General features: G+C 48.0%; 1 protein-coding gene across 1 annotated transcript; it reads right to left on the bottom strand.

The window, feature by feature from the left end:
* Positions 1-14,008: 14,008 nt before the first annotated feature.
* LOC144107047 (uncharacterized) lies at positions 14,009-22,140 on the bottom strand. The gene is made up of 4 exons (XM_077640028.1): positions 22,011-22,140; positions 20,794-20,914; positions 18,484-18,765; positions 14,009-14,257 (listed from the first exon to the last, which is right to left on the bottom strand). The coding sequence occupies exons 1-4, from the start codon at positions 22,085-22,087 to the stop codon at positions 14,069-14,071; spliced, it is 669 nt and encodes a 222-aa protein (XP_077496154.1). The 5' UTR covers positions 22,088-22,140; the 3' UTR covers positions 14,009-14,068.
* Positions 22,141-23,249: the final 1,109 nt, after the last annotated feature.

The raw sequence follows: 23,249 nt of genomic DNA, 5'->3' as shown, positions 1-23,249 counted from the left end.
TACAGGGCTAATTAATCGCTTCCACGCAGCCTCCACTGCCCGCCTAGAGCTGCGGCTCTTTGTTATGTTTTTAATAAATGTTCAAACATTACACTTCATTGCCGGTTTGTTTATTTTCAGCGCATGTAACAACAGAATGTGGCATTTACAAACTCATTGCATAGACGATGGTTGCCAGAATGAAACATTCGTCATAGATGAATTTGACAATGCGAAGCACAGAATGCTAGGTAAGTAGTGTCGGGAAACTAATAATGGGACTGCAAGTCAGTGTACGTGTATGCAATGTGGTGAACAACCTGTGGGTGTACTCGGGTGGGAAACATTCAGTAGCCAGTGAGTGGCTGGATGCCTTCGGCGAAAACAAGTGCATTATCTTGGGTGGGCAATAGTGGGTAGCCAGCGAGTGTCACTGGACGCTTGTGATAAACTAACAGCGGATAACCTTGGGCGGGAAATATTGGATAGCCGCTGGGTTGGGCCGGCTGCCTATGAAAAATACGCCAATGAGGAATCTTGGATGGCTAATATCGAATAGCCAAGGAATGCCATTCAAGCCAATCAAGAACATTGTATGCCATTACTGGCTTCTGATTGGAAAGCCAGTGGGGTGTACTGGCTCAAGCATTGGGTCGGGTAGCGCCCCAGTCAGATGCCATTATAGCCCTTTATTGTAGCCAATTTTCCCCGGTATTCGACCAGTTCAGGGCCATTATCGGCGTGCTGCTTGGGTGTTGTGCAGATGTCAGTGCGACATGCACTGCTAGGAACAGATATGTTAGCTGGGACCTGGGGAGCATCAGGACGTGATGTTGAGCGGCTAGCACTAGCTGCAGAAGCTGGAACAGATGCAGGCGTTGCTGCCAGAGCGTAAAGCCCCTCCATGACGTTTTTTCCGACCAGTTTAAAAAGCGGTAGCGTCATGGAGGGGCTTTACCAGAGCTGATGTTGATGGCGACACAATTTGAACAGCAACAAACTGAGCAAACCCCTCAGAAAAAGTGTTTAGCATTCACTCAGCCACATTATTAAGGGCTTTTTTTACTGTGGTCACAATTGAGACAGTCAAGTTGGACTCAATGTCACCGACAAAAGCGCGCACACGACAAGCATATAAGTCTTTTTTCCTGTTAAGAACAGCGTAAGCATCGGCTCTTGAGCACCGCTTCTCTTTCACAATTTCCAACAAGCTACGTTCTTCACTACGTTATGCGCAGGCGGCATCATCAGCTGAGTGGGTGATGCTGCAGAGGCAACAATGAGGCTGCTCTGAGGTGCAGTTATCAATAGAATGACCTTCGCCACATAAACGGCACCGGGTCTCTGACTTGCATGCATTGCGGCTATGCCCGAACCGCCAGCAGTTGGTGCGTTGAAGAGGGCGGGGTTCCAGAGTGTCCACGCGGTATACAATCGGCCAAATTTTTAATTCAGCAGGGCAGGAAGAGCCAACAAATATTGTTATTACAGACTCAGTTGCAACACGCGAGCCGTTTACCTCTCTACTACAGCGGTAGACTGAAAGAACCCCAACTCCTGCATCCTGAGATTCTTCTAGAATTTCTTGCGGGAATCGTGCTGGGTCGGCACCACGTACGATACCCTTGACACATGCAAGCTGTTCGGGAATGAATCCTTTCACCGGCAGTGAGCTGGAAATTTTGCACTGAAGCAAGTCTGCAACACAAGCGATGCCAGAGGACTTGCACACAATGCGTCTACGGCCAAATGGACGAACTTCAGAGATCTGAAGATTGCCGCCGCGGTGGCTGAGTGGTTATGGAGCTCGGCTACTGGCCCGAAAGACGCGGGTTCGATCCCGGCCGCGGCGGTCGAAGTTCCATGGAGGCGAAATGCTGGAGGCCCGTGTACTGTGCATACGATGTCAGTGCACGTTAAAGAATCCCAGGTGGTCGAAATTCCCGGAGCCCTTCACTACGACGTCTCTCATAGCCTGAGTCGCTTTGGGACGTTGAACCCCCATAAACCAGAGATCTGCAGATAGTGGTCTCTGAATGATCGTAGCTCCTTTTGAATTAGTTTGAAGGTTTTTATTTTCATCGCACCCTCCCCGATTGGGACGAGAGCCACGGGAATTGCATTAATGCCATTTTTTGGAAGGACTCAAGCGGCAGGCTTTGGGCTGGCAAGCTGGCAAACCAAGCTGCCAACCCTCCACCTGGTGAGGTCAACAACATCTCTCAGCAAAACGCACCCTTAGGTTCAAATGAACTGCGGCTTAACCTACGCTTCGGCCAAAACCCCCCAACGTAGTACGGGCTCACCAATGATGAACAAGCCGGAACCACCAGGAAAAGCAGAGAACAGCAGCAGCCAGCAAGGACACGTCAGCGAACACCCACAGCACGCACGAACCGCCGACGTGCTCACATCTTCTTGCTCTTGGCACGCCAGGCATTTTGCGCCTCTTAATCCTCTCCTTCCGCCACGACTTTATTTTCCGATCTCTTCTATAAATAAGGAATAAGAAACGGGAGATAGTACGGGTAGTGTAGGCGGAACAAGACATTGCATAAGATAGAGAGCATACCAGTTATATTTTTCTTGCCAAGTTCAGGGTTCCTAGTAAATCACGAGCGAAATATGAGTCTACACTGTGGCGAATCGTGCTTCATCTGCTTGGCAAAACTACTCTGTCGACACATGGTACATATCGACGATAGTGTTAGCGAAGATCACTTGGCCACAGCTGTCACCTGACCTGACGTGTTGAGAGAAATGACATCGTGTTGACTCGAATACCATCAACACAACAGCTCATGTTCATTCAGGATGGATTATGCTCCTTCTATCCACTTCTTTTGCCCCCTAGCAGCTACCCTGACATTATCACAGACTCCTCAGGTGCCACATCCTATCTGCGGCGTGTTGTGAACTTGACTTTTTGGCACGCGATTTGTGGAACTTACTCCACAAATTCTAAATCGCGATACGTGTGCAAAGTGCCTTTTGAAACGCACACCTAACCCAAACCTTTGTGGATGCAGCAAGCCACACCCAAACACCTCCTTGTCTCCTTTAATCAGCCACTACCTCTGCAGAGACAAGCCTCCTCGTATAATTCTTTTTATACGAGGAGGCTTCGGCGCAGGGCGCCAGCACTTACCCTACCGCGTTCCACTGAACTCCCTGGTAGCTTTGTATGCTGGGACGACGTTTTCCGTCGAACCAAAACCTCCTTCGGCGACGTATGGTCCTTCTATATCGCTCCTGTTTGCAAGGCGGACACTGGACGACAACTGTGGACCTACCTCTTCCTGCATGCCATCCTGCGTAAACAGCTGCTCCATGCGGTCCGGGTCCAGGTCGACTGCCGCATGTGGAAGACTGGATCTCGGGACTCAATCGCCGGACCTTTCTGGTCTTCCTTCGGAAATCCGACATGTATAGAACGAGCAGAGCTATCGAAGTTGATAAATAAGCGCAAGGTAGCCGACATAAGGAGGTTTAATATGGAGAGAATAGAGCATGCTCTAAAGAACGGAAGTAGCCTAAAAGCGGTGAAGAAGAAACTAGACATAGGTAAAAACTAGATGTATGCGTTAAGAGACAAGTAAGGCAATGTCGTTAGCAATATGGATAACATAGTCAACGTAGCCGGAGAGTTCTACACAAATCTATACAGCAGCCAATATAATCTGAACCTTAATAATACATACAGTAGCGCCCAGCAATGCGTCATCCCGCCAGTTACGAAAGAGGAAATAAAAAAATCGTTAGAAGGGGGGAAACAGCTGGCTATATAGGATCAGGTAACAGCACATCTGTTGAAAGACGGAGGGGAGATTCTGCTAGAAAAACTAGCCATCCTGCTTAAGCAATGCATTATGACCTCGACTGTACCAGAAGCTTGGAAGAACGCAAATATAATCTTAATTTATAAGAAAGGAGGCGCCAAGGACTTGAAAAATTACAGACCGATCAGCTTACTGTCCGTTGCCTACAAGGTATTTACTAAGGTAACCGCTAATAGTCAGGGCAACTTTATACTTTAATGAACCAAATCATCAGGCAGGCTTTCGTAAAAGATATTCCACAATAGATCATATTCACACTGTCAATGAGGTGATAGAGAAATGCGCTGAATATAACCAACCTCTATATAGCCTTCATTGATTACGAGAAAGCATTTGACACAGTGGAAACCTCAGCCGTCATACAGGCATTGCGGACTCAGGTTACAGATAAGCCTTGTCAAAATACTGGAATATATATATATATATATATATATATATATATACGAACTTTACACCTACCACAGTCCTCCAAAAAGTCAGCAATAAAATGCAAATAAGGAAGGGCGTCAGGCAAGGAGACACGATTTCGCCAATACTATTCACCGCATGTTTACAGGCGGTATTCCGAGGCCTGAATTGGGAACAGTTGGGGATAGAGCTAGTGGAGAATACCTAAATAATCTGCAATTCGCTAATAATATTGCGGTGTTGAGTAACTCAGGAGATGAACTGCAAATCGTGATCAATTAGTTAGAGAGGCAGAGCAGAACGGGGGGTCTAAAAATGAATATGCAGAAAACCAAAAAAAAATGTTCAACAGTCTAGCAAAGGAACAGCAGTTCACAATTGGCAGTGAGGTGCTGGAAGTGGTGAAAGAAAACGTCTACATAGGGTAGGTAGTGGCAGCTGATCCGGATCATGAGAGGGAAATAACTAGAAGGATAAGAATGGGGTGGAGAGCATATGGCAGGTTCTCTCAGATCTTGAATAGCAATCTACCAGTATCCCTCAAGAGAAAAGTGTACAACATCTGTACCTTACCGGTACTCGCCTACGGGGCAGAAACGTGCAGGCTAACGAAAAGGGTTCAGCTTAAGTTAAGGACAACTCAGCGAGCCATGGAAAGGAAATTGATAGGCGTAACGTTAAGAGACCGGAAGCGGGCAGAGTGAGTGAGGGAACAAACGCGGGTTAAGGACATCCTAGTCGAAATCAAGAGGAAGAATTGGGCTTGGGCAGGGCATGTACTGCGAAGACAAGATAACCGCTGGTCTTTAAGGGTAACGGGGTGGATTCCAAGAGAAGGCAAGCGTAGCAGGGGGCGGCAGAAGGCTAGGGGGCGGATGAGATTAGGAAGTTTGTAGGCACAGGGTGGGCGCAGCTGAAAAGGACAAAGGACAGGGTTAAATGGAGATACATGAGAGAGGCATTTGCCCTGCAGTGGGTGTAGTCAGGCTGCTGCTGCTGCTGCTGCTGCTGATGATGATGATGATGTTGATGATGATGATGATGATGATGATGATGATTATAATGATGATTTTATGCCAAAAAGACAAAATCATACGAGGTAGCGGAGATTTCCGAGCGGAAAGATGATATTAAGCGAAGTTTTTAGGATTTTTGAAAGTGCGCCGTCCTGACTGGAAAGGTTTGAGGGCAGTATGTTTATTCAGAAAGCACTACTCTACATGTGCCAACCCGGACCAAAAATTTCGTAGTGCTTTGCCTTGTGCTCTCAGAGTGACTCGCGCAATCCCGTGTTAGTTCGGAAGAACGTCGCGCAATCCGCAGCCAATGGGCGAAAGCTTGGATAAGTTGGGAGGAGCGCCGCGACACCTGTAGCCAATGGAAGGAGGGGGTCGCACCGCCTAGGTCATGTCACCTTGTGTCGTCATCACAACCTGCCCACCAGATTGTGAGCAAACTGACCACCGCGGCAGGTGGGAGTTAAAGACTGATCGCTACATGCAACTTGCTCGGGAAGAGCAACCCGGGTCGCACAGTCCCAACCTGTGGTAGAACCTCTAATCGTAGAGCAGCGGCGCAACCTTTAATCGCCAGGAGTGGTATGAGGACTCTCAGCGGACTGTGAACGGTAAGTAGAGAATGACCAATTCCACATATATGGGCACTAAATCACATGAGCTATCGTGTCATACCCTTAAGGCAGACATTAAGTGCCCCTTCCAATTGAAGTATGAACGCATGTTTTCGCACGTCTACACAGTTTAGCTACGTTAAACCCCTACCTTTTTTTCGTAAATACGACCGAGTGTACAACCATACCACTCCAAGTTCCATCCTCCACTCACCGGCTTGAGGCAGCTACCCGGGCCTGAGTGAAGCAACAAATGTTTCTCTCTCTCTATCTCTCATCTAAATATTCAAAGGGCTATACGGGCCAATACCCGGTCACGACTAGTGGTCGTTCTAATATTACCGACATCATAAAACAGAAGAATTTAAAACAAAAAAAAATTCTCCGTCAGCACTGTCTCGGTGTTCGACTTAAGAGCGTTAGCTATGTACGGTTTAGGTGTTTACATCGGTGTACTCAGCAAACGTGGAGAAGACCAAATCCAAACATCTGTGGACGTTCCCTTTTGCGGAAGTGTCTCTTCTAAGACACAAGCAGCGCCATCTACCTCATGGATTTAGCACTTCTATTGCGATCTACAGCCACCTTCGCTATATCCGTTATATTTGCTCGTTATATCAATTAATAAACTCTATAAACATGTGCATCCAAACACAAAGAATCGTTTGACACCATCCGGAACGCTCTGCGGCAAATGGTTCGGACGTTATGGCCGTCTGAAGGTCCTCGGAATGCATTGTTTGGGGTGGAAAGGTCGTCGGTTCGAATCCCACATATGTTTTCGGCTTCATCTCAATCAGTAAAATTATGCTCAGGAACATGCCAAGTCAGTTCACAACACTTTGAACATTCTGCATCAAACGGGTGGCCCCAAAATTTTATGCGAATGATGGTCTTAGGGGGGTCCCACTTCAATAGCCGCTATACTGGCACATATATACCGGATCGAAAGTGTCGGTGTAAATTGAGGCGCTACGCGCCCATTGTTGCTATGTGACATATTGCCATCACGTGGTAAATGTTTGGGTCAATTTGACCGTCATTGCAGACAGACGCGTCCTTAACAAACCGAAGTGCTAAGAGCTAACGCTCTCAAAACTCATTGTTCCAACTCACGTAAAAAAACTGCTTACGACTACAGGTGTCTTGCAATCCATGATATACCGTTTACACTGGAATAAGGGCCAGGCTAGTGTATGGGCTGCTCCCTAAATTGGAGGCAAAGAACTTGAGGGGGAAAATCCGCACAGAGAAAATGCGTTTAGCTTGTGTACGACATTCCTTGTGCCTCACACTCCCCGGGGAGCTGCTACACGACGACAGCTGCCTGCTGCTATCATTATTAGCATCTTTGAGCATGCAGCGATGCGCGGCTGTGTGCCATATAAAGCAGAATTCAGAAACCTGTACTCCGATTAGATGGCGACAGTGACGCCGACGAAGTGATGCCGACTGGACGACTAAGAGCATAACTCCAGCTCGTAATCTCGTGGATTTTGAATTGATGGCGTGCGGTCCCCGCGGACATTGTCAAAAATCTTGGATGTAGGAATTTCCAATGCGATGGATGTGACCGAAGACGACGTCATTTACGAAGGTGGCGAGGAGCCGGGCAGGGCAGCGGTGACCGCAATAACGAAACTGAAAAGTATCTGCAAGTATGTGCCAGATACAGAGTCAGACGTAGTGGTATAATAAATGAGCTTTCCCGATGTACAGTTACAAAATGGAGCAGAAAAATGCCGCTTTCGTTTAAGTGCCGTAAAGATAATTGATAATTGATAATTGGTTTTTGGAGAAAGGAAATGGCGCAGTATCTGTCTCATATATCGTTGGACACCTGAACCGCGCCGTAAGGGAAGGGATAAGGGAGGGAGTGAAAGGAGAAAGGAAGAATGAGGTGCCGTAGTGGAGGGCTCCGGAATAATTTCGACCACCTTGGGATCTTTAACGTGCACTGACATCGCACAGCACACGTTAAAGATCCCCAGGTGGTCGAAATTATTCCGGAGCCCTCCACTACGGCACCTCATTCTTCCTTTCTTCTTTCACTCAAAGCGCAAAATTGCGAAAAATAAATTATTAGTAAACGTAAGGTTACAAGCTCAGCGCTTCAGTCAGCGCAAGCTGATTGGAATTAGTGGCAGGGAGGCCTGGGGTGATGGTTCGTTTTGGAGTTTCACAGGCGATTGCTTTGATGAGTGTCTCACAGGCCCATTTTAGCCCAACAGAATTAATGGTCGCGCTCAGCGTAAAAAGCTCCGTCGTTCAATCTGCGGCGTTGTGCACCAAAATTCAAGCCACACGACATCTCTAGAACAGAAGTTCAATTAAAAACATGATATGTAATACGAATGAAATACCGCTGTACGTCTCAAACGATTTAACTTGACCGAGCAAACGAATTCTGCTTAAATGAAAATCTGAATAGTTTTACAATAAATTGAAACTTGCTTCTGGTGAGTAGTCAGACACACTACCCCTAGGTCACACAGGCACTTTTTTTTTTATTGCGCGGAAATCAACACCGCTGGCTGCCAAATGCCTTAAATACATTCGAAGAATCCCGCGATGCCGACAGGTACCTACGGCTTTGATACAAGCGAAGGTTTATGTGTGTGTTGTGGGGCTATACGGCGACTTTTTCGCCATTTAGACTGCGCGCGTTCTCTTCCAGTCATCTAGTGTCTACGGGTGCAGTGCAGATGCGCATGACCGAACTGTTGCTTGCGAGATGTGGCCTGTGTTCGCTGGGGTAACTGCTAGATAAGGGCGAAGAAAACAGCGTGCGAGGTGTATTCTGGCGGAATCGCTGCTGGGGCGCGGCTTTCAATGTCCCCGTTTGGAGCTGTGTCCTGTACATATATTCATCGTGCGGAGAGGTGAGTATAGCATTGTGTATGGACTTGACTTTGTTTCTCTCGTCGATTGTAGTGTTGTGTAGTAGTGCGCAGTATACCATGGGGTGGCCGAGGAGCAGATCACCATGGCGCCGACGACGCAGAGCATCGAGATCTGCAAAACGCTTGTGACGCGATTCCCGCGTGCGGACGGTGTTCAGGACTTTCAGGGCGGCCGCTTCGAGATTTTTCTGAAATCCAAGCGCGCCGTCCAGAAGTTCCTGGAAGACCCTGTGTTTGTGATGCGAGCCACCACGGCCTTTCTCGCGTACCGCGGACAGGTATCGCCGAAAAGTGCACGCGTACCCCGTCGACCTGCAAGTGAGCGAGCTTAGTGATGTGTTGGCGCGCTACGGCCCCAATGAATCCATTCCTTCGTGGTAACTAGCGCTAAAGTGACACGAACACAGAAAGATGCGACAGCACACATCATCGCCACGGAATACGTGCCGGAGTTTGGGGACATACCCAGCGGCCACCTCCGTGTGAAGATGGAGGGCAAAACACCGCTGCAAACCTCCTGCAGGTGCCAGAGTTCACCGTGCAGTGCAAGTATGACGGTGTCGAGCGCGTCTGTCGCCGCTGTGGCTCTCGTGACCACGTTGCCGCGGCGTCCGAGATGCCCTGATGGTCGCGCTGCTGTGAGTTCGGCCACCTGCATTGCGACAATCCGTGCTCACAGTGGAGAGGCGAAATCCGCCACGCCCGTTGCGGCGGCGGAAATGCAGCCCCGGGCGGAAGCTGCAAAGCCAGCCAAAAGCAGCCTGTAGAGAATACCAGCAAGGCCACGGATACCATATTAAGAGCGCCAGACGCAGACTTGCTAACAACAGGCGATACCTTCGCTACACCCCGCTCCAGGCCAGCGGAGGCCGCAGTATAGGGCGCACCATGTTCCAAGGACACGCAAGGCTACACTCGCATGATGTGGCGCAAGCGCCGACGCCCGAAACGGACGGCCAGCGAGCTCGGTACGCCATTTGTGGATGGTTCAGTCAACTCCCGTGCTCCTCCGAGAGCGCGGCGACGCACGATGGCGCTGGACGCCCCGATCTCTTCGAGCTCACCCCTGCACCTGCGCTCGGCGCGGAATTCCACTCGTCTTCTGAGCATCAAGAACGGCCATGCCACATCTGGTGGTGGTGGTGCCTTGAGACTGCGGTGAGCTGAGCTCGGCCACGTACTCGTCCACAAAGGAAGGGATGGAAACCCCGTGACCGCCTCTCTCGCGCGTTACGGCCCGTATCCGGGGATGAACTACGCACCGAATCCAAGCTTTTTCCCCCAATGGCAGAGGAGTAGGTTTGCCGCAGGTGTTGTATGTATGATGAGTTGATTGGTTATGTGTAACCTTGAGGCAAGGCGCTTTCGGGTGTCGGATTCCATTCTCATCTGACAAAGGCAAGCCTGGACAGCCCGGGTGGACTACACGGGCGATGGGGCGCGGCACCTTACCAGGATGAAGACTGAATATGGAAATAATAATAATAAAAATAATTGGTTTTTGAGGAAAGGAAATGGCGCAGTATCTGTCTCATATATCGTTGGACACCTGAACCGCGCCGTAAGGGAAGGTATAGAGGGAGTGAAAGAAGAAAGGAAGAAGCGCCGTAGTGGAGGACTCCGGAATAATTTCGACCACCTGGAGATCTGTAACGTGCACTGACCTCGCACAGCACACGGGCGCCTTAGCGTTTTTCCTCCATAAAAACGCAGCCACCGCGGTCGGGTTCGAACCCGGGTACTCCAGATCAGCAGCCGGGTGCCCTAACCACTGAGCCACCGCGGCGGGTGAATATGGAAACTGCATCCCCTAAAAAATAAAACTGCTTGGGGAGAGTGGCTGCTATGCGAACAACCTCGTTTGCTATACGTCTTCGACCCCCTATCTGTGCCACTTCATCGCATTCGCGGCTGAGTGTTTGTTTTCTGCCGCGCTTATGTGTTAGCGTCCGTTCTGTTGCCATAGCATAGCGCTTACGAGAGCCTTGGCAGCATGCTCTGCTCCACAGCTACGTTCCATGCTGTGCCCCTTTGAAAGCTTTATTGTAGCGATAGCTACACTACGCTAGCACTTCGAGCCTTCAGCGTGGCACCCTTTGAGCTCCGTGGCGGCTCCATGGCTGGTCACGTGGTTGGTCACGTAGTGCGTAGCAGGTGCCTGCGGCGCGGCTCGCCGGCGAAACCGAGTGGGGGAGAAGTGGAGAGGGGAGAAAAGGACAGAGCGAATCCACGCCCAGGGACGAAGATGAAGAAGGAACGCCCAGCGAAACGCAGCGGCGAAAGACTGACTTTGCAATTCGACTGAGCGAGTTCCACTCTGCCAGCTGTAGCTATCGCGTCACTCCAGGTTTAACCAGTGCTAAACCACCGCCGATTTTCTGGTACGGAGTAAACAGGTGTCTTTATTCTGATTTCGGTTGTGTCTCTCGTCGTGCAAGATCATGGCTCTCGGACCTCATTCCCTGTAAAGCCAGGCCTTCAATGTTCTGTGGTCATGCATGTCAAATGGAATCTTACGGTTGTATGCTAGTGAGTATGCGAGTAATTCAAGAGGTTCTAATTTCCGTAGCAGTAATTAAGCGAGTAGCAAATTACATGTTGCCGTTTCATATCCTCTTTGCTTGACATATTATAGTGGCGATGACCTCCGGAATATCCCCGTGGTCTCATGTACGTCGTTGCCGAACAGATGGCGCGGGTCGGTACAAAGTACGCGTCATGTTCTTTTGATTTCTCCGTGTCGGTGTCTGTGAGTGAAGAGAGTGCGCTGAAGTGACCCATTAATGCTATCGAATCAAACCCTTAAGGCGCAGCTTGTGTCCCCCAGATTTTTGGGGTCTCTATGCTCACGTGCATGCTAGGCCTTCTTCCTCTTCCCGTCTTCGGCGCGATCACATTCCCGCCACATTTCATGGACTCCAGGCTTAGACAAATCGGCTTGTTCAGCTTCACTATGCTGAAGCAGTCGTCGCTGATCCATGGCAGGCCGATGACTAAACACCGGCGGGCCAACTGCTGCAACACAGTGCAAACGCAGGCAACGGATGCGTGCAAATTCCCCGGCGAGTTATCCTCGATGAGACCTCTCTGAAACGAGACTTCGTGTCGACCACCGGCCACTCTCTCAAGCAGCGCTCGCGCCCCCTGCCATGATATACTATTCCGCAGCGCGGATTGGTTCCTCCGCGCCACTCCCTTTTCCCGATCTCTCGTTGGTACAGCCAATAGACAACATTGTTGCTGCTTATTTCATTCGTTACAGTTGATGCTAGCGCTCTTAGCGGCGGCCAGCTGTGCTAAATTGGCTTTTCTCTCTCACGCCGTGGCCACACAGACTTGGACGTGCCTCAGTTTACCTTCTTTTCCCGGTCCGGTGTGTGTGGCTAAGGCCTGAAATTTACAATAGAGGTACCAAAAGCGGATTACTTGAACTTTTTAGACATCGAGGTTTCAAGCTGCACTTTAATCCCGCACATGTTAGCTGGCAATTTTGTCATAGGTCTACAAAACCGTTAGAATGCAACATTACGCCTTAAGCTAGAAAAAATGGCTCGGATCAGAAAATTATATACCTTTACTGTGTTCAAACAGAGTCCATTGAGAAAAGATTCCTTACTGTTGTGAGAAGGCAGCAGGTCACGCTCATTAGAAACACTCGTACTGCCCCCATAAGGGGTCCTACCTTTCTCCGAAATCATATCCTCACCGTAGCTGCTTGATCTCCTTTCCACACATACCGCCACGGCTAGTCTAGTAGTGACGGCGGTGATCGCTCTCGTCAAGTCCAGCTGTGATCACGCTCGCTCTGGCCCTCGCTTCTTTTTAACTTTAGCTTACAGCACGATCTTTCCTACTCTACGCCACCCTCCTCTCACTCTTTCGGCCAACATTGCGATATCACTCCTTTGGCTTATAACGCGATATCAGGAATCAGTGGCTAGGCCACTGAGCCGGAGCACGCGGGATTGCAACCTTACCGCGGCGGCGCGTTTCGATGGAGGCAAAACACGAAATGCGCCCGTGTGTTGTGCGATGTCAGTGGACGTTAAAGATCCCCAGGTGGTCGAAATTATTCTGGAACCCTCCACTACGGCACCTCTTTCTCTCTTTCTCCTTTCCCACCTTCCTGCCTTCCCCTAACGGAGCATTTCAGGTGTCTGACAAAAAGCGAGACATTTACTGCGCCATTTACTTTTATCAACCACCACTAACCATTATTCAGCACACTAATATCTGCCGCCGAAAACAAATGTCAGGTCCACCTCTTCACCGAAAGTCGTTGCTAGCATGATTTTTTTACAGAACAAGAACAGATAATCTCAAGGTGAGGCATTGCTGCTGCTGACCGCACTCTGTCTCGGCCTCCGCCAGGCCATGAGCGTGCTTATAGCGCAGATTGTCAAGGCGCCTGCTGTCTATCACGTTCGGTAGCAGTCCAACTGTCGCTGAGCACGTAGATGCGCTTTGGGATTTTACAAAAGGAATAGCTTGACCGATGGGAGCGGCCTTCCCTTCCGTGTCCTTGCGGCATGCACCGCGATCAGTGCTTTTACGCGGTATCCCCCATAAAAAGAAAGTTCCGATTGGTACCCCATTTTAATTATGGTTGCGCCAGTTTCCGAGTCAGCTGAAGCAACTGTTCAATTATTTCATACATTTTATACTTTTAAATCTACTCTTATTCTTCTAAGCTACAGTGTCTTTATGTATATGCGGTGCGTGCAGTATTTCTATTTTTCTTTTACGCCATTAGTACGTGTCCTGTTGATGGAATCTGCTGCTGACGTGTTGATTTTTCTTTCACTATCCCTAAAACCCAGAGCTCCTGGAAAGCTTAGCATGTCATCCTTGATTTTTGCATAGCTATATATACCACCCCCATCAAAGCTCAGCCAACAGTGCCGGAATCAGTGCGGCAAACACACTTGTGCGAGAAGCCCGATCAATCTTTGTGACGCGGTTTCCTGTATCCCTGTATATTTAATGACCTCAGAAGCCGAATTCGCGCATGATATCATTCGCTGCCAGGCCCACATCGTCTTTGTGGCCCAAGCCCACTTGGCCAGCTTATCTTGAAGACACATGTAGAAACCACAGTTTTCGAATATCACATACAGCGGCGGCGTTTATGTAAAATAAGGTGCCGTATATTTTTAGAGGGCAAAAAAAACTGATCTTAATGCTTTTAAAATGCGTGAGAGCGGACCCATTGAACACACGCTTGTTTGGAGTTGCGTAGTACATGCCGCCCTTTTCTCCCGGCCAGCACGGTGAGCGCAGTGTTTATTCGTACGCGCCGCTGCTGTTTTTCACGCGAACTTCCGGTTTCTGTTCTCATCGAGGACAGCCTTGCCTGCGGTGAGTCGCGGAAAGATCTGAGAGACAGTGTTATTGACGATGCAGGCGCTCCTGTTGTAGACTTCGTAGGCGAGGTCGAAGAAGGCCCAGCCCACTCGCCTGAACACCTTGTCGTCCAAGGGCATCACGAAACGGCGCATCTGTGGGCAAAAAGCGGTGCCAATTAAGAAGCTTTGATAAAAGCCCAAAATACCGTAGAAACAGGCAACTCAAGACGCAGATATAAGTAGAAAAACCCGCTCTAAAGTTATCTAGTGCATAGCGACGAGTTTATCACAGTCGCTCTCGGCGTCGTTTGAAACAGAGATCTCCACTGGGTTGCAAACTTTCAGGAAGTCACCTGTTTACGCTTTAGTCTAAGCGCTCTGAATGCTGATCTACGTAGGCAACGAGAGAAACTTTTAATAAAAAGCAGGAATTATAGTCGGCGTGTCCAAATCGCTGACATGCTACTCTGCGTAAGGTAGGGAATCGGGGAGAGAAAAACGGAAGGAGAGGGGTGCAGAGAATAATAAAGTAAAAAATAAAAAACAAGAAACAAATAACAGTAAACAAATGGTCATTCAGTACGGGCTGGGTTGTATCAACGAGCAATGATAGAAGATATTAAATGACGAAATACAATGTCCTACAGAAGGGCAGACGAACTTCGCGGCAGGAAAGGAGATTCAAGGAAGTATTGAGGTTTGTCGAGGTCCACATACTCTAAAAAAGATACAAAAGATTAATTCCGCGTCTCTGCTGCATATAGAAGGTTAAGAGAGCTAATCCATAGTCCACTATTAGAGGCACATGGGTGAGAGACGCCATACAATTTCCTAGAACGTACACTAGTCGGCATATGCTGAGCATTCATACAGGATATGCTTCACTATTAATAGGGAACTATGACCAACATGTTACGACAAAACTATACAGCCCAAAGCTTTCTCTGTTACGTCATTGTCAGATATATAACAGTGGTTTGGTGCAGAGGCTCAGTTTTCCTAAAATAAGGCATTCCAAATACTGGGCTCAAATGGCAAATTACGAAGAAAGAGATGCTAATGAGACTTCGTTGTCTTGTGTACAGGCATATTGTGAAACTTTAATGTGCTAAATAATGTTTTAGACTCACTCCCTAAAGTTAGCAAGATTATGGATATGCTCAGAACTCCCATCTCACAGTTGTGATTTTATTATATATGCGCTCGCATGACTCTGATTAACATAAATGTTATTCGAAAACCTGCAAAGGTAAGCGTGCGGCAATCTACTTTCTTCTATATATATATATATATATATATATATATATATATATATATATATATATATATATATATATATATATATATATATATATATATATATATATATATATATATATATATATATATATATATATATATATATATATATATATATATATATATATATATGCGGAGATTATAAACTCTTATCGCGAGCTAAGATGCACGTATCACGCCCCACACCCCGACCTGGACAGGGCGCAAGCCACAACACTCAGACGCCTACATACAAAGGCCATTCTTAGCCCCTACCGGTTATGCTTAATTACAGACGGTGAATACGGCCCTGTATGCCCGCACTGCGATGACGGGACGCACGCCACCCAAGACCACGTATTGTGGGAATGTGCTAGCAAACCCTCTCCGACGACACTCTTGCCAGCTCATTTGGCGAAGGAATGGGACAAGCTCTTGTACAGTTCAAGAAAAACAGCTCAGCTGGCCCCCATCACGCGAGCTCACCCTGGAGGCCACCCTGGTCTCGCCCCAGTCCCAACTAATTCTTTCCCTCTGTGGCAATAAAGTTGTAACCACCACCACCTGAATGAAGCTTCCGAATGGGGTTTAAGGATTCCTCATTTCTTTCGTGCCAGTGATGACGCTTGCACACGCACGACACCGCAAGAAATCACTAATGTGAGACGCGAACTGCCGTGCGCCGAATGTAAGCAGCCCATCACATTGCTGCTGTTTAATTCAGTGGGCATTTTTAATATGCACTTCGCATCCCCGTCCATACAATTTCAATGGTTAAGCAGCACAATGGACATGCGTGCACAAGCTATACGAACGTGTGGCTTCCACCGCGGAAATTGGGCTGCGAATAGCTACTCAGAAGGCGCAAGGTGTTGCGCTTATTAATGGCGCCACCAGGTCCGCATAGCGCGAGAAGCTATTTTTCAGGCTTCAAAAAACTGTTTTTCATAATTTCAACATAGCAAATAAATACGGAGGGCATTTAAGACCATTTACGTGCATTGAATGCGGGAGCATTTTTTTTCATTTTTTTTCTTTTTAATAATTTTTTTTCGCTCCCTTTCTAACGACACACCTACTCATCAGCATAAACTTGTAAGAGAACGCATACACTAGGTTCACCTTTGTTCGCCAAAAAGCAACGCGGTTTTGTGGCCTGTGGGTTGCGTGCTTGCCTCGCAGGTTGAACGTACTGGGTTTCATTCCCCGCACCATCTGAAGGAATTTATTTCTTTCCTCGGTGACGTCATCTGAATTTTTCTCACCACTTTTGCGATCAGCGACAACAACGCCGAGTAGCGTTGGCCATGCGCCATATAATAATGTCACAATATTATTCCGTATTGTTTATTTATTCATTTTGGCAGTTTTTTGCTTTTATGTTTTACAAAGAAATATTTTATGCTGCATATAGTTATACCATTTAATCGTGAACTGTTTAATGCTTCGAATTTAGCATCCATAATGGCAGACATTTAATGCAGGAATGCACTTGACGGCTACAATTTCAACTCTCTTTGTCCACAGATTTTTTTGCGAAAGCACTCGTGCGCTCGCCAACCACTACCATGAATCTTGTCAACCGATCTTACGGTCGTGAGAGTTTCCCTGGAAACAGCGACGCCACTTGCGTTTCTTGCGTGTGAAATAAATAAATAATAAATATTTCCGCGACTGTGATGCGACTCCATGGCGGAGCGCTTCGCTGTCAAGTGCACCAGAGCACTATGCTATCGTTGCAGCCCAACGCGCCTCCTGTTAAACTGCGACGCACCCTCGCACTGTGCATCGCACATGGTAGTCTTCATCAACTTCCATTTGCGCCGCGAACAGAGCTTAACCTTGGCCTAATATCGTCGCCAGACGTGGTGACGAACCAGGAAAGCAAACCATGAGCCAATCAGGCTAAACACATGCTTCGCACGTCTATTCAGTTTGACTACGTTAAAACCCTACTATATTTTACATGTTCGTACATCCGCCCTCACAGTTAGAAAACCAGAGCGATGAAAACTCATGCAGAAAGGTATACGTTTCAGTGGGGTTCGAACCCATGCCTTTTAGGGGTCAGTATGGCTAGAGGAAGTGCGGCGCACTGAAGCCGTTTGCGCCTGTGTCCTGACTACTGGTGCCGCTGAGAGCATGCATCTGATAGACCAAGCCTATTGCGAGCCAAATCTTTGTGTCTTGTTGCGCTCATGCGAAGGTGTGAACGTGCGTTCCCGCAGTGCTCATTCGGGGCGGTGACCCTGGTTCCTCTTCGTAAGTTCGCTTTTTTCAATGCCACCGCATTATATGGCTCATCAGTCAGAAAATCCGGCGCTCCTTCCTGGGGAAACAGAGCTAAAACACACGTGACCTCTTAACGTCATCGGCAGTGCCTATGCCATCAGAAAAAAAAAATTTTTTCTCCAAAATTGGTCTCGAACCCATGCCGGCGCGAAAAGATAATCTCTGCTGGCCACTTGATTAGAGCACTGCGCCATCACCGCTGCACAACATCTCACGCCCTAAACTGAGTCTCTGGCGTTTGGTTTGGGCATCGCCGTCTTCATCAACTTCCATTCGGGCGGCACGAACAAGTCAGCTTCGCAGGCCACTGCATTAGACTTGTCGCGCAGCCCAACACCTCGTGTGCCTGCTGTCGCATTCACACCACCGAAGTAGTCTTAAGTGAACTCCATAATTTTGAACACGCGAGGAAATTAGGAATTAGAATTGGAATTGGTTTTGAGGAATGCAGTAACTGTCTCGCATATCTCGGTGGACACGCGAACCACGCCATAAGGGAAAGGATAGAGGAGGGAATGAAAGAACAAGGGAAGAGAAAGGTCCTGTATTGGAGATATCCGGAATAATTCGGACCACCCGGGGATATTTAACGTGCACTGACATCGCACAGCACACGGGCGCCTTTTGCGTTTCGCCTCCATCGAAACGCGGCTGCCCGCCGCGGTCGTGTTCGAACCCGGGTACTTTTGTTCAGTAGATGAGGAAATTAGTGCATTGCCCAATTTTCCGAGCATGAAAGAATCTTATTCATTTTCATCAACATGTTTCGCTATCTGAACACCCACAGAAGCCGGAGCGTGGGCACTAACCTTCGCCTCGATGGTATGGGGAGTCTCGAAGCTGAAGAGTGTGGTGTCATTGAAGCCGGTCGCAGTGAGGCTGGCGCCATGTTTTCGCTCGTTGGGCACCTGACTCAGGCAGTAGGCGACAAACTGCTCCGGGTGGTTAGCCTCGCAATGTGTGCCGAACTTCACTGGCTTCTTCACCGGCTCCTCTAGCCAGAAGCCCATGAAGACCAGCGTTGAAGACAGCGCCACCTCGAGTGTCCTTTCACCCTTGAGTCCATTCTGCAGGAACTTGAAGATGTGCTCCTGCGTACCGCCCAGCGAAACAAGTGCCGCCTGTATACGATACGCCAACCGACGCATTCCTTGTTTCGCTTGGTTTGGTCATGTAAAAATTACCGTTAAGTTTCTTTCCGGTCTCCGTTTTTCTCCACCAGCATCGAACTAGCTTATTTCAATGCAGGGCGCGGAAATTTGAAAAAACCGGTCAAAATAAAGCATGCTTCAATGAGCATCGCCTGCCAACCCTACACAAAAAAATTGTGCGCTCAAACTGCAGAAAAATTAAGTACGAAAGTGAACCCAACTGTAATCGACGACTTCTAAACAATTGCTATTTCTGTGTTTGCTTGCTTTCAATAAAACGCAAGGAGTATGCGTGGTTCACAAAAATTGAAGAGTGGTAAACTGAGTTGATGCGGAGGAAATGGGATAGCAACCTTCTTCCACTCGCAAATCTATTCCAGGTGTGAATTCATTCAAATTCTGTGCCCTGTGTCTTCTATCCTCAACGCATCCCAATTCTGATTCTATTTAAATTCCGACTTACTCAACTACGCTGAATGTGTCACATTGCTGTGGCGCTTGTGAGACCCAACTAGTTGTTCTCGAGAAATGCCAGAAAGAATGGCTCCTACCATTCTTCGCTGGCTGTATATTGTGTACGTAAGCCTGTTGTTATCCGAGTCTTCTTCTCAGCTATTTTTTAATTTTGCCGAGTCATTCCTCGTCCGGCGCTTCCCGCCTCTGCCTCACAAGCCGAGAAGAGGAGGAAGACGGTTGACATGTTGCAGGTAGCTAGCGGCAACTCCCCATGAGCACCACCAAGCAGGTGGAGGCTTCACACACATGCCGACGCCACCGGAAAGTTTTCGCCTTTATAGCCCTCCTAATGCAGTCGCATTAAACCTGCTTGGGGTAATGAGGCAACCTGTAATGGACTCCCTTCCGATGCCTGCAGTGCACGTGTATCGGTGAATACAACAGGTGTACTTACACATTTTGAGCTAATTTTCATTAACACGCCGGTATCTTACGAGATTAGAAGTAAACTATCGCCAAGCTGCTTGTTACGGAGAAAGGCATCTTAGCAACTTTATTAAAAGCCCCCATGTGACTAAAGAAATGCAGCCTTAGATTACAAGTCTCCGTTCAACGGTTGAGTATACCCAACTGTGACCCTGAAACCTCTGAACTAAAGGAAAAGCCGGAAATCATCCCGAACTGCGATGCCAGGATTTTTGTAAATATATTTTAGCCGAAGCCTTTCATTTAAAATGAAATTTTTACTCTTTACCTCACCACACAATAAATAAAAGATACGCTCAATGCCATATGTCTCTTCTCTTTGTGAAGTTCTCGTTCCACTAAAGGTATTTGACCAAGCAGCGCTAACTTGTACAGCAACAAGGTTTACGGGGCTGTCGTCGACAAAAAAATTTACTGTGCTAGAACATTTCTGCAGAAAAAAAGGAGTAGTAATGATAGTCAGGCCGAGAAACTGACACTTTCTGTCCTTTTCGGCCTAGTGTAAGAAAGACGGGTCAAACTTGCAAATAACTTCGATGAAAGAAGCCAGTAAATGCTTCAATTGCATTTTCACTTCACTTCTATTACTTTAGGTTGGCTAAGCCTGGTCTTAAAACTCTGGTGTGTGCAGGGGAAGGAGGGGGGATTCAAAACAGGAGATATGCTAGGAAAATAACTGTCAAAACAAATTTTTGGCTAGTTTGCGTGATAAAGCCATTGTTACAATGACTGAGAACTATTGCAGCAAGCCACTTCCAAAGTTTTACGCTAGCAACGGTAAATAGAGGAAACACGTATAACATGTTTTTACACCGGAACAGTAGTGTACGTGGTGATATGCAGTGAGCCCGCTTGCCATTGACTGTGGGGAGTGGTTATACAGTTTACAAAGTATTATCAGCGAAACGAGTGCCGTATGCAGAGGTAACAGTTGTCTTGTCAGAAGATGTGCCCAAGTCTTAGCTTACTTTATGTCGTACAATATTCCACATTTCGTCATAAGAAATGTGAATGCAGCGCACATACCAGTGCTGGCTTTTTGGGGTCCTTGTAGGCCTTTGCTGACCAGGAACTCACGGGCACGGTGGTGCAGGACGAGTTGCCCATGTTCTCCGCATTGTGCGTCACCAAGACTAGCAGCTCCACCCTGCGCGCCCGCGAGTGCAGAGAAAACAGTTGCGGGAAGAGTGGCCGTTGGCTTAATGAGATGTCCCAGTTAACTTTGGGCACGCATGGAGCCCGGTCCGCCACAGGCGCAAGCTCAGCCGCGTAGGCTTCATCGTGGGATCTTTCGCGTGTCGCGCCGTACTGCGTTCGCAAGGCCTGTGTTGACGATAACAATGTTCTCAAGGAGTTCGCGGCGATGCCGACGTGGAGTAACTTTCACACACGTATTTTTCAGTTCCTTCGAGATGGTGCTGCGGCAGTGCAAAACTTCGAATCATCATTTTTGGAGCTTCTTTATGAGAACAGGGTGGGAAAAACGCAGGTCTGCTGCGCCGAACAGCAGTTTATAGCCACAAATCCGCTCATATTTTCTCCGACTAAAACAACAAGCTCCGGGTACTCAGCTTTATAATTAACTACATGGTACTCCCAACTTGAGTGACCTTCTAGAAATGAAGGCCTCATTTCGCTACTCTAAACTGACGGCTCGCGGGCTACAGGCCGATTGCACCCGAATTGTACAGCACACTTCCCAAAAGCAGAAATGCAGTTAAATTCAGTAGACGTTCGAAAGCTTGTGTTTAGCCTAATTGGCGCATGGTTTTGCTGCCTGGATCGTCGGCACATTTGGCAACGACATTAAACTCAGATCGAGCTTAGGCCAATCTCATCAGTTCGCGCCGCAGATGAAAGATGATGACGACGACGATGTGCAATGCACAGCGCGAGAGTGTGTTGCAGTTTAACGCGAGGCGGGGTCGGCTGCAGCAATAGCGTAGTGCTCTTGTGCACTGGCGAGTGAAGCTCATCTGTTTGCGCCGCCGCGGGTTCGAATCCAAATCGCTTAAATATTCAATTTATTTACTACTCATTTGTTTATTTCACATGCAAGGAACTTCACGTGGCGTCGCTGTTGTTAGGCAAATGCTGTGAACCGCAAGATCGGTTGACGAGATTCATGGTTGGGGTTGGTGAGCGTATGAGTTCTTCCGCACCGCTCTGATTCCGCGGTGCAAAACGCGGCTCTCACGAAGGACGTTTCGTGCGGTGAGCGGCTGCATGTGCACCTTACTCACTTCATTTTCTTGGCCGTCTGCAAGACAGTCTTGGCCAGTTGCTTGTCGGAAGCGAGGTCCTTGCTTTTGTCCTTCATCTTGAGACCCAGAAAGAGGGTTCCGTTCACGAGTCCCTTCGCGAACGACGACACGACCTGCGTGTTTGGCAGAGCCACAGCCACGACAGCGTGAGAAGAAGAGAGGCATAAACAATGAAGGCGAACCGTGCACTGGGCCGCTTCACAAAGAACGCGTTTAGCTCCAGCCAATAGAATATCAACTTGAACGTTTTGAGGTATAGTGTGATTTTCGGTTGCACGATACTGGGAAAAGCGTACCTTAAGTCAGTTTTGTTCAAGATGTATCTCTGCCCCATTAAAGGTCACAGGGAACTCATTAGAACTGTGAGAGACTTTCTCGTTCGGTGTAAATTGTCTTGATTGCATACGCAATTAATATTTTTGCTGACTTATAACACTCTTCATTCCGTAACAGATTTACGTTAGTGACGTTTACCATTATTTCGCACGCGAAGAAACGAGGACGAAGCAAGGAACACCCATACAAATCAAGCGCTGACTATCACGTGAATTTTTATTAGTAAAACCCATGATAATAAAGCCTCCAAACTAGGTCACGCAGACGCACAAGGCAAAAAAAAACCAAAAACAAAACAAGACAAGTCAAATGACAAGCGTGCATTAACCTCATCAAAATACAAAAGTTGTGGTAAGGTAACCCAGCTCTATGCGATGTAACGCTACCGAAGGTTTGACGACACACGGGGTGTGCGATGTGGCGAAGATATATCCCTCCGCAATCTCCCGACGCAGTTGATTTCTATGCCTTTGGACAACGTCGGTAGCCCCCAACACCGGATTGCAAGTGCCCACAAAATTTTCGGAACGCCGAATTCACGAAAACAGCCGATTTCTTCGCTGGCTGGAAAGGCATCGTCCATCCAGGGATGTATTGTGCAGGTCGCGCCGGGAACAACAAAGCACACACTTCAGTTCATGGCTACATACCTATGCTGCCCACAAATTAGGCTTTGTGGCAATTTTCGCGTTACGAAAACTTTTGTGGGCACCTGTACATACTGTGTTATTCTCTTTGCCACAGTTGTGGCATCGAATGAGAAGATTGAAGGTAGCGGACACGGCTCCGGCGACATCTCGCTTTCTCTCATACCAACGTTGAGGCCCCTTTCCGTCTTAACGACGTTTGAGGAAGTCCAATTCCTTGACATGAGTAAAATGT

This window comes from Amblyomma americanum, chromosome 10, assembly GCF_052857255.1.
Source record: "Amblyomma americanum isolate KBUSLIRL-KWMA chromosome 10, ASM5285725v1, whole genome shotgun sequence".
In the NCBI taxonomy this organism is placed as follows: domain Eukaryota; kingdom Metazoa; phylum Arthropoda; class Arachnida; order Ixodida; family Ixodidae; genus Amblyomma; species Amblyomma americanum.
Note: the sequence above shows the minus strand (reverse complement) of the source record. Positions and strands in the feature narration are given on the sequence as shown.

Excerpts from the sequence above, each read along its gene's own strand:
- LOC144107047 (XM_077640028.1), bottom strand. The coding sequence starts at position 22,087 with ATGAAGGACAAAAGCAAGGACCTCGCTTCCGACAAGCAACTGGCCAAG. Across the intron at positions 18,766-20,793 it reads ACCCCAAAAAGCCAGCACTG|GAGCACATCTTCAAGTTCCT; the intron begins GTATGTGCGCTG and ends GGCGGTACGCAG. Across the intron at positions 14,258-18,483 it reads CCCATACCATCGAGGCGAAG|ATGCGCCGTTTCGTGATGCC; the intron begins GTTAGTGCCCAC and ends TTTTGCCCACAG.